Consider the following 12,258-nt stretch of genomic DNA (forward strand, 5'->3'; position numbering starts at 1 on the left):
GCTTTTTAGGACACCTTCTGTCTCCCTAGCAGAGTTAATTACTTCTGTACTATTTAATACATTCTGTGGTACAGCACTTCTTACTCTGTGTTTTAAAATATTTATTATAGAATTAATACAGGCCCATTATTTTTTAAATTCCAACATTTTATACATATATATCTTACTCTCTCAGGATCACTACTATTAAGAGTTTATCGGGAATTCCCTGGCAGTCCAGTGGTTAGGACTCTGCACTTTCCTTTTTCTTCTTTCTTTTTCTTCTCTTTCTTTCTTTCTCTTTCTTTCCTTCCTTCCTTTCTTTCTTTTCTTCCTTTTCTTTCTTTCTTTCTTTCCTTCTTTCTTTCTTTCTTTCTTTCTTTCTTTCTTTCTTTCTTTCTTTCTTTCCTTTCTTTTTTCATGCATGCACGCATGCTATGCCAGTTCTTAGTTGCAGCACGTGGGATCTTTGTTGCCGTGCGGGATCTTTTAGTTGCAGCATGTGGGATCTAGTTCCCTGACCAGGGATTGAACCTGGGCCCTCTACATTGGGAGCACAGAGTCTTAACCACTGGACCGCTGGGGAAGTCCCAGCACTCTGCACTTTCACTGCCAAGGGCCCAGGTTCAATCCCTGGTCAAGGAACTAAAATCCCACAAGCCACATGGCGTGGCAAAAAAAAAGAAAAGAGTTTATCTATTCTTCCAGTATCCTCCCCCAAGTAGATGAATACTGTTGGACTTTGAGAAGAATGCTAGTAGAATTTTAACTTTTTAAAAACTGTTGATTTGCCTTCCTGAAAGGTTGGGCCATTTATTTGACCAATAGATAATCGCATTGCACTGTAATCCTTCATTTACTTGTCTTTCTCCCATTGGATTAGGAACCTTTGTTCTCTCCAAACTGGCACCTTGTTTCCTAAACATAGTTATTTAGCAAATTAAAAGATAGAACACATGCTACATGTAAGCCTGAACCAAAAATACTTCCCTTCACACTCATTCAAAAAATGGAACAGTTTGAATATGAGTAAGGACAACTGCAGTGAGTTGAAACACACCAGATACGTTTAAATCCATAAGTTTATAATAATGCTAAGGCAAACAAACAGAAACCTAGTTGGTCATCAGTGGAACAAGCTCATTATTTTCAAACCTGGTAAATACTAAAGTGGAAGTATCATTTCTGTATGAATTGTATATCACTGGCTAACCAGATGGTAGATACGGGGAAGTGTCTCTTTAGAGAAGTGTCCAGCTAATAAAATGAAGAATATTGGAACATCATCATTTTACCCCCAGTGAATTATCTAGACATTGATCATCAGTGATTGCTAATGACATAATAGAGAGACAACCAGAAATATTTTATGTCTATTTATGAAAGAACACAACACCACCCAATGAAGTAGTCTTGCCCAAAAAATTGTTCCTGAATCTCATTAAGCCTTTAGCAATAACCAGCAACTCACAAGACAAAGGAACATGTTAAATGACAATGGAGATGCAATCAGCACAGTCTAGTAGTAAACTACTGGGCAAAAACGACCTGGTCTCTTCAAGAAATAAATTGAAAGGGAAGGGGGTACCTATGGATTAAAACAGATTTAAGATGTTTCTCAACCAGTCACTTATTTGGATCCTAATTTAAATCTACAGTTAAAAAAAAAAAAAAAAGACACTGAGACTTGGATATTTAAACATTGACTGGATATTTGGTGTTAAGAAAATTTTTTTTTCAGTTGAAATAATAGTACTGTTGTAACATTATTTTTAAAAAGATCTGCTCTCTTAGGGATCCTTACTGAATTATGTATGGATGAAATAATAGAGGGTTTGCAGGAGTTTGCTTCAAAATAGTACAGGAATTGAGGAATAAGTGGATTGGGGCAGAAGTTGAGGAATGAGTGGATTGGAGCAAAGCTGAAACAAGAATGGCCATGAATTGATAACCGTTGAGGTACGTGAGGATTGTAGGTAGGTGTTGATATCATTCACAAATAACGATCATTTTGTCCTTTTCTTTCAAATGTTTATCTTATTTCTTGTTTCTCTGCAATAATCAGTGGATTCTCCAGTATTGCAGGGATTCTCACAATGAAGAATTTTTTAAACAGTGGAGATATAAATTCCTGCTGAGTTATTTCATGACTTTAGGTGTTCTGCATAAAATGTCATTACAAAACAATGCCAAAGTTTAAAAAGTAGGTCAAAAGAAGTTTTCTTCTAGTCCAAGTTTTCTGTTATCAGAAGTAGGTATTAAATTTTATCAGACCTTTTCCAGAAATTATTTCCCTCAAAATATCATGCTGAATATATTTATACAGAGATTCATTATACTATTCTCTTTGCTTTTGTGTTTGTTTGAAATTTTCCACATAATAAAAAATTTTAAATACAGTTGATCTTCATTATTCACAGATTGTGTATTTGCAAATTCACCTACTTGCTAACATGTGTTTGTAACCCCAAAATCAATACTTGCAGTGATTTCACTGTCATTCACAGACATGCCAGACATTCGCATGAGCAGAGTGGTAAGAAATTTGAGTCTCCCAGTGCACACATTTTCAGCTGAGGTTAAAAACAGTGAAGCTCTGCCTTGTATCATCTCTTGTAAACAAGTGTCCTTTTCATAGTCTATTGAATGCCACGTTCTTCACAACCTTGTGCTTTTTGTTGGTGATTTGACTGTTTAAAATGGCCCCCAAGCATAGTGCTGAAGTGTTTTCTAGTGTTCCTAAATGCAAGGGAGTCATAATATGCATTATGGAGAAAATACTGGTTGTTAGCTAAGTTTTGTCCAAGCATGAGTTATAGTGCTGTTGGCTGTGAGTTCTATGTTAATGAATCAACTATATATATTTTAAATAAGGTGTCTTTAAACAGAAATACATACAGAACAAATTTGTGTATTGATGGACTGATGAAAATATTGTAACCAGACATTCACAGAAACCTCACCCTATATTTCCCCTAGGAGCAATGGCTCAATATTTGCTAATTTATTGTTCTGGTGACTTTATAAAACATAACTACCGCAAATAGCAAGAATCAACTGTATGTAATTCTAGTGATTTACAATAATGGATTTCTTAACATTGAACCATTTTTGGATTCTTGGAATAAACTGAATTTGGTAAAGGTGTGGGTAGTATTCTTTTAGCTAAATTTCAATAATATGTTTTTTTGGAATTTTGCATTAATCTGGTTTTCATAATTTTTACTTGGAAAATTCTACTTTGTTTTTAAGGTTGTATGTATGTGTATGTGTGTTTAAGTTGTAAGTTACCCAAGTAATACAAAGTATTTTCACATGAATTTTTCAGAGTACAGAAATTATATTCCTTTTTCTTCTCTACTGCCTATCTTTTGTCCCAGCCCTTTCTATTAATTCTTAATAATTTGTTCGTTGTCTTTCCAAAAATCTTTCTTTTTAATGCACATATGTGCACACACACACACACACACATACATAAAGGTTCTTTGTTTTGTGTGTGTTTTGTCTTATTTTATGTAGATGATACCGTATTTTTACATGTTACTCTGCAACTTTTTTTATTTTCAATTAACAGTGTTTCTTGGAGATACTTCCATGATATTAGTTATAGATCTACATAAGGCAGTATTTCTGTAGGATAGATATCTAGAAGTGAAATTGCTGGGTTGAAGGGTGGGCATACGCATATTAAAATTTTCCAATACCAGATTACCCTCCAAAAAAGCTATACTCAGTGATACTCCCACAAGTATGTGACAGTACCACTTTCTCCACATTCTTGCCAGTAATGATTGTCAATGTTTTTTATTTCTGCCAAAGAAGATTATCTGAAAAAATGAATAAAATCTTTGAGTTTGCAGAACCCTGATTGCTGCTACTCCCTTCTTCCTTACATGGAAAAAATTATACCAATAAATATGACTTATTTGGAATCATTCATGTGTTGTAACTCCAGAGGTAGTATCACATTAAAATTGGACTTGGACAGACAACCTATGCTGGCAATTTCAAGTAAAGCAAAGTTCTGAAAAAACCATGAATAAGGAAATGAAAGTGTCAAAAGTATGACAACTAGAATCCTGTTAAGCAAAAAAAACAAAACCTAGTCTGTTTATATAACAAATGTCTGTATATTTCTCCTCAAATTAAGGGCAGTGTTTTACACATTTTTAGAGATTAAAAATCAGATTTCTTACAATAGGTTTATGCTTCACACCCATAAAATCAAGAGTTTTATATAGGAGCAAGGAGAAATTTTTAACTCTTAATGATACCTTAACATTAGTTTCTTTCGATTGTGAAAGCTTATGAGCATATTGAAAAAGTAATTGAAATATCTACGGTTCCTTTCAAATTTTATACATACTACATGGAAGTCATTGGCACAAGATAATTCTATTTCAATACTATTCTTCCTAAAAACTTAACATATACTTCCAAAATAGCTATTTTATTTAGGTAGTCAGATAGTTTAGGATTTTTAATACCAAAGGTCAGAACATCGACTTATAGCCGTACAAGAATATTTCAGGGAAAATAACAAATGGAAACTACTTTAAAACATTTAGGTCTTTGCTGTTTATTCCATAACTGATTAACATAAGCGATGAAGGAAAATGTTAATCTTGGTTATTAGGAAGTGAAGGTACATTATCTAAATAATAAATTCAGGAGCTTGGCAAGCTAAAAGACAGTAGGAAGAGATGAAAACATAAGATTGCCTCACATCTTTGATAACTAGTTCTCCCACCAAGGCTTACTTCCTTACTGAGCCATCACCAAAATGGAGATGAGAGTAAACTTTTTTGTTCTGGCAACCTACCATGTTTGTTCTTCAGCTTAGAAATAAAGATTGCACCTGGTGCTGTAAAGGAAGGTTTCCAACTTTACATTTTTCTAAAACAGACCTCTTGCGTAAATTTAAGAAATAAACTGCCTCTTTAAAAACTTGACTCAAAATGCAACACAAATTTTTAACTGCTAAGGATTTAAATTTAAGATACCTAAGCAGTGAATTCATTCAGCTGTTTTAAACATTAAGTTTCATTTCTTTTCTATAAACTCTCTCCTGATTGGGGAGTTCCATGAAGAAAGATGAATAATACGTAGCAGTTGATTAACGTGTCTTATAAAATTCCTTTACTAACTTAAGCAGTGAGAACTCTTTGCTAAACTGAGAAATTACATAATTGCTTCTTAGAATAAAAAACAATATATGGCTATAGTAAAAATTAACTTCCTATATATAGAAAGATATAAAATGAAAAATAGAGCTACATTATGATCCAGCAATCCCACTCCTGGACATATATCCAGAAAAGATGAAAACTAATTTGTAAAGATACATGCACCCCGATGTTCATAGCAGCACTGTTTACAGTAGCCGAGACATAGAAGCAACGTAAGTGTCCATCAGCAGATGAATGGGTAAAGAAGATGTGCCATACATATATATATATCAATACACACACACACACACACACATGCACACAATGAAATAGTACTCAGCCATAAAAAAAGAATAAAGTATTGCCATTTGCTGCAACATGGATGGGCCTAGAGGTTATCATACTAAGTGAAGTCAGAGAAAGACAAATATTATGTCACTTATATGTGGAATCTAAAAAATAATACAAATGAATTTATTTACAAAACAGAAACAGACTCACAGACATAGAAAACAAACTTAACAGTTACGAAAGGGGAAATGAGAGGAGGGATAAATTAGGAGCATGGGATTAACAGATACACACTACTATATATAAAATAGATAAACAAGAATTTACTGTATAGCACAGGAAACAATAGTCAATATCTTGTATATAACCTGTAATAGAAAATAATCTGAAAATATATACATATAACTGAATCAGTTTGCTGTACACCTGAAATTTGTTGTAAATCAACTATGCTTCAATTTAAAAAAAAGAGGACAAATAGAAGTCTCACAAATCTAGCTCGTCTGTCAGATCACAATCTGTTTCCCCCCAAAATAGCCACTGTTGTTTCTTGTGTATTCTTTCAGGAAAAAAGTGCATTTTCAAATAGCATATCCTTTGTTTTTTAAATTTACATAAAAGGGATGTCTCTCTCTCTCTCTCTCTCTCTCTCACTCACACACACACACACACACATTGCCCCTTGTTATCACTCACCAATGTCTGTAAGAAAATGCCTTGCAAGACATTGAATTGCAGTGTATCACCAACCAGAGACAAAGAACAATTTTGTTTACTAACACCTTTCAAGAACTTGGTGTCAAAAATACTTGATAAGAGGTAGTCTGAGTGGACAGCTCTGTTTACCAGGAAACCAGTACTAATTTTTTAAGTCTTTTAAAAGTCTTTCTGAGTGTACCATCGAGGTTCTAGTATTTATTTATTTATTCTTAATAAATTTATTTATTTTTGGCTGCATTGGATCTTCATTGCTGCGCACAGGCTTTCTCTAGTTGTGGTGAGTGGGGGCTACTCACTGCGGTGGCTTCTCTTGTTACGGAGCACCGGCTCTAGGTGCACGGGCTCTAGAGCACAGGTTCAGTAGTTGTGGCATACGGGCTTAGTTGCTCCACGGCATCTTCCCGGACCAGGGCTCGAACCCATGTCCCCTGCATTGGCAGGTGGATTCTTAATCACTGTGCCACCAGAGAAATCTCAAGGTTCTAGTATTTAGAAGTGCTTTGAACACGGAAAACTTGGGACCATAGCACTAGAGTTCACATCTGTTGCAGTAGTGAAGACTACATAAATAGAGAGTAATAATAGAACCTCAGTTCTTTTATTTAAATAGTTCTTTTATGAACATCTTTGTCATTAAGACTTTCCATACTTAATTTCCTTAACATATATTCTAAGAAATGTATTTCTTGAATCAGAGAACATTTTAAGCCCATTTTTAATGCCCACTGCCAAATTGATCTCTGAAAGCATTGTACAAGTTTACCTTGTTGTCAACAAGTTATGAAGGAACGGTTTTCACTTAATTCTCCCAAGCATTGTATGATATTGTATATTTTTAAATCTTTACTAGTATGAGTGGTATAATGTGTCATCATCATTGTTTGCTTCAACTTGCATTACTTTCGTTTCCAGTAATATTTTTCTCCTTATGTTTACTTACTAGGTTTTTTTCTTTTTCTTTTAGAGTATTTGTTCTAGTCCATTACCCATTTATCTATTGGGATCTCAGTGTTCTTTACTCATACATCTTTAAGATCTTTATGTATTAAAGATATTGACTCATATAGGTTATGTGTCATTCAGCAATTACATATATTTTTCCCAGAGTGGTTTTTTTGCTCTACTTAGAAAGTCCTCCCCTTTTCTATTGTACAGTTTGATATTCAGTTCCAGTTTTTACTCAGTTTTTTAGTTTATCTCCTGAATGCCATCTAGAATTAGAATCTCTTTGCTCTAATAGGGTCTGTTCTCACTTCTTTCTTATGCTGCATTAATCTGGCTGTTTCTGTACATTTTTACTTACTGTAGGTTTATAATATGATATGCTGAGGTCTCACCTCTCTACCCTTTTCCTCCCATCTATTGGCTTTTTTAAAAAATAAGGTTTAATTCTTAGAATTACATACAATAAACACATTAAACACTAAAAGAGAACAGTGAACATTCTTTACTTTATTTTACCCATAACCATTGATTTCATGATTTCTTTTCCCTAGCAGGCATGTCAGGTCTTACGAGTGCATTTGCTTCTATGTTTAGCTTCTTGAACTTCCCAGGTTCTACTCACTGCTTGTGTTGAATCTGGAACATGGCCACGATTTCTTTCAACCCTTACGTTTCTTTTGTACCTACCTCTTTGATTGTATTGTTCTCTTAAAAAATAGTTTTTCTGATTTGGAAAGTAGTACATGGTTATTGTAGAATGTTCAGAAAATATGAAGAACAGAATAATTCCCTGTGATTTCCCCATCCATTAGTAGCCACATTTTGGTGTTTTTCTTCCTATACCATCAACTTCACATTTTGATGGTTTTTTCTTACACAGTCAATTTTAATATCTTTCTTATAAAAATTTATGATTGTACTCTTTGTATGGGTTTATCACTATTTTCACGTAATAGTCTATCATGAGTGTCACAAATATTTACTTTGTGTTCCCAGCACCCACCATAGTTTTTGGACATAGTAATTCAGCTGTGAAACAGAAATGGTCATCAGTCTTCAGATAAGTAGGTGGCAGTGGCAGTGGTGCTATTAGTAATAGTAATAACGATTAATATTAATAACATTAATTCACAGTTAACATTAATTGGGTACCTGTCACAACTCTAAACTTATTACTTATATAATCTTCAAGATTATAAATGAAAACTCAAGAAAATCCCATGAGTAATATACTGTTATTTTCTCCCATTTTGCAGATGAAGAACTGAGACATAATTAGTTTAATATTTTCCAATAGGCCCCTTCATAGGAAATGATAGGATATGATCCTATGTCTTTTGATTAAAAAGATTTTACTCTTTACCAAACCCTTATACTAAATGTCACCCCTTAGTGCTGACCTAAAGATATTTTCCTGTGCTCACCCTTTATAAGTACTATAGAGCCCTCCATTCTCTCTCAAGTTCTTTGTGTAGCACTGGAGTTCATCACAAGATTGCTTTGTAGTGCAGCCAGGTCAGTGCTTCCTCTGTCTGCACTATTAGAGCAGCTAAAGTACTTACTAAATCATGCACGTTACCTTCCATTTCATGCTAACATTCTGTTCTAAGTGGGCTAATATCTGGCTGTGGTTTCAGTAGTTCTTGAGATAATGTCATTTGATTCATTTGCCGATTTCTCTATCCATTCAGCATCTTAAAATCCCTGTGAACTTGTTCAGTTCGTGTAACTTTCTTTTTTAAGATTTTACTTAGCGACTGGATCATACTCCAAAGGAAAGGGAAAATAAAATCTATTTAGTGGTAAAAATATGTCAATCATATATGACTTGGAAGTCCATAGATTGTGTCTATCTTGGCACTCTGTTTGCAACCTTTTTTTAACCTCACAGTTGCTCTCAAATTTGCATTTCAAAACTGTATGTTGAAAGTATTAACTATAAGTTTGCTTACGTTTTTGCTTTTTTTTGGTGGGACCAGGGGAGGCAAAGCTAATTCTCAGTGTAAAAATAATTCTCAGTTTAAACAACAAAACCTTTTGACGTTTTGAAAGACAATCTGATGAAAAAAGTGGTCTGGAAAAGATTTAACGTGTTTTATGAGGAAGTAGTTTCCTAAAACTTGATCAGAGACTTTTAAAAAGGATATACTTTGGAGAAAAGCCCTGTCACAAAGATGGTGAGTGACTGGATCTGTTATGAATATTATTTTTCAAAAGGATAAGAATAAGGAATGACAGTTGCTTATGAAAGGAGGGGGAGTCAAGAGGCCCAGTATTATGTAGAAATTAAACTAGTTATAGGGCATAAAGAGAATGATCTTTTATAGACAAAGTAAACTACTTGGAGTAGGGCTTCCCTGGTGGTGCAGTGGTTAAGAATCCGCCTGCCAGTGCAGGGGACACAGGTTCGAGCCCTGGTCTGGGAAGATCCCACATGCTGCGGAGCAGCTAAGCCTGTGTGCCACAACTACTGAGCCTGCGCTCTAGAGCCCACGAGCCACAACTACTGAGCCCGTGTACCACAACTACTGAAGTCCGCGTGCCTAGAGCCCGTGCTGCACAACAAGAGAAGCCACCACAATGAGAAGCCCGCGCACCGCAACGAAGAGTAGTCCCCGCTTGCTGCAACTAGAGAAAGCCCCTGCGCAGCAACGAAGACCCAACACAGCCAAAAACATAAGAATTTTTTAAAAATTAAAAAAAAAAACTACTTGGAGTAAAAAAAAAAGTGGAACTATTATAAAGGATGAAGAATTAGGAAGACGATAAAGGAAAAATGAGAAAAATAGAACAGGAAATAAGCTAGCCTGTTATTCTAAATGCTCTTTGAAATGTACTTTGGTAGGAAATAAAATGAACCACCCCCGTAGAATGTTTATGTTCTTGTGACTAAGCACTTTATTACTACTTTTATGGTTGCATCATTGAGGCTCTTATGATGGTTAGCATAGTACCTTTGCCTGTAGAATATACTAGCTATTGAATGAATGTTGAAAGTGATCTGAAGTTACTTGAAATTTGTTTAATAAGTCCATACAATGACAAAATAATTTTCTTGGTTGATAATATTTTTTGAAATCGGTGCTTTGCCTACATCCTCATAACAAGCATTTTAAAAGCGTAGGAAAAACTTGGGTTTCTTTAAAGCTTGTTAACTGAGTATGGGAATTTTGGCTGTCAAAGCCAGATACCTATGTGTATGTCCCTGTTGGGGATAGTAAATTTGGGCCCAATTATAAAGTAGAGAAGCATTTTTCTTCTTTGTAAAACCTGAAGTAGCACGTCCTTAATACCCTTACGTACTTTCTGTCTTCTTCAGGGAAGCAGTGCTTCTTAGTCCTACGTCAGCAGCAGTTTAATGTCCAGGCTCTTGCAGCCGTGGGAGACCACGCAAGCAAGCAGATGGTTAAATTTGCTGCCAAGTAAGTAAGCAATTATATCCTGTTGTCAGAATAAACAGTGGTGGGAACCGGGGCTCCCAGGGCTTTGGACCATTTTCATGCATTAACATCAACGCTTCCTTTGTTTAAAAATGTAGTTATTTAAATTGTCAGTTCAGTGTTGCTGAATACATTAAAGTTCTAAAAGAGAAAATATGGAGCACAGACTTGAAATTCATTTGGAACTGCTGAAGCAGCACTCTCTACAGACAAGTCACATTTACTTTCAAGTAGAGTTACAAAAAGCCTGGCAGCGTCAACACTGCAAAGCAACTTTATTTTGTTGTGTTTGTTGAGCTTCATTTCCTCCCTCCCTCCCCTAGTTTGAGATTTGCATATTAAGCAACAAGTTTTCTAACTAAATAATAGAAGTGTTTAAAATAAAAGAATGTGATTTTGCAAATTATTCCATCCTGAAGAAGTAAAACAAATGCGCTAACATGTTACAGCTTTTAACTTTGACACCAAAAAGGTTTAAAAAAAAAAAAAGTAAAGTTTGCTTTTTTTTCCCTCATAAAAGTATTATTGTCTGGCTCAGGGTTCCTATAGAAGCTCATTGTTTTGTTCAATTTACAAGGGGCAGGATACAGAGATAGTGTAGTGGTTGTGCCTGCTGGAGCTCTAAGGTAATAAGAGTTGGTGATGTGGCTAGTTTTGTTTACATGTTTTTCTCAATTGAAATTTTATTTCCATGATAATGATCAAAGAAGACTCAGAAAAATGGAAAATTTTAAGTAGTAGAGTACTTCATAGGCATAAATATTTTTTAAAAGAAATTCAGTTGAGTAAATGTTACATTTTTTCTATTGATTTTTTTAACATCTTTAGTGGAGTATAATTGCTTTACAATGGTGTGTTAGTTTCTGCTGTATCACAAAGTGAATCAGCTATATGTATACATATATCCCTGTATCTCCTCCCTCTTGCATCTCCCTCCCACCCTCCCTATTTTCTACTGATTTTTATCTCTGTTATATATATTTTTATATATATATATATATATACGCTTTCAAAGACGAGTTAATATAGATAGAATTATCAATTTTAGAACTAGAAGGAGACTAAAAACTCATCTAATTTAATATCTTAATTTATGGTTGGGCCTTCCCTGACTCCCTCAGCACAGTGGTTTACATATAATGGATGCTTAGCAACTGGTTTTGGTTAACAGATTTATTTATCCAATTTAGTTTTATTGTATCATAGCAATACCTGCCCTCTGGTTTAAAGACTCCAGTGCCATTAATTACATCAATTTACTGATGTGCTCAGAGGTCTCAGTACCACTAGCCCTACCTCTCCCTATCTCCCAGTCCTGCTGCCCAGAGACTGTCACTTTCATCTCTTCTACCTGTATCATTTGGTGATTAGGTTTGCTGTTTTAATACCTAGTCCTTAAGGGTATATGCTTGTGGGTTGCATTTGTCACCTAGCCTTTTCAGGTCAATCTGTATCCTATGAAGTGGGACATAGTAAATGTGGTCCCTAGAAATAAACTTTGTCTACACAGAGAGCCCCTGAATACCACAGACATATATGTTAAATTATATTTAATATACTGGAAAATACTGGGGAAAAGTCAACTTCGAGTCAACAAACTTTATGGCTTCTGTCTTTTATATATTAAATTGGTTCTGAAAACTAATATATGTAACTGATAGTTTCATATAGAATATATTTTTTTGTTAAACTGCATTATAACCTCCGTATTACAT

At 34.7% G+C, this 12,258-nt stretch overlaps 1 protein-coding gene across 2 annotated transcripts in view; it reads left to right on the forward strand.

Annotated features, from left to right (window-relative positions):
* The window catches only part of DARS1 (aspartyl-tRNA synthetase 1), a 66,661-nt gene that overhangs the window by 7,258 nt on the left and 47,145 nt on the right, over positions 1 to 12,258 (forward strand). For both annotated transcript variants that reach the window (XM_022569627.3, XM_022569628.3), the window contains exon 4: positions 10,423 to 10,525. In XM_022569627.3, the coding sequence (XP_022425335.2) occupies positions 10,423 to 10,525 (103 nt within the window). The remainder of the gene's footprint in view (positions 1 to 10,422; positions 10,526 to 12,258) is intronic.

The sequence above is a fragment of the Delphinapterus leucas genome, chromosome 8, assembly GCF_059928025.1.
Source record: "Delphinapterus leucas isolate spDelLeu-1000000601 "Yukka" chromosome 8, BTC_Dleu_Yukka2, whole genome shotgun sequence".
In the NCBI taxonomy this organism is placed as follows: domain Eukaryota; kingdom Metazoa; phylum Chordata; class Mammalia; order Artiodactyla; family Monodontidae; genus Delphinapterus; species Delphinapterus leucas.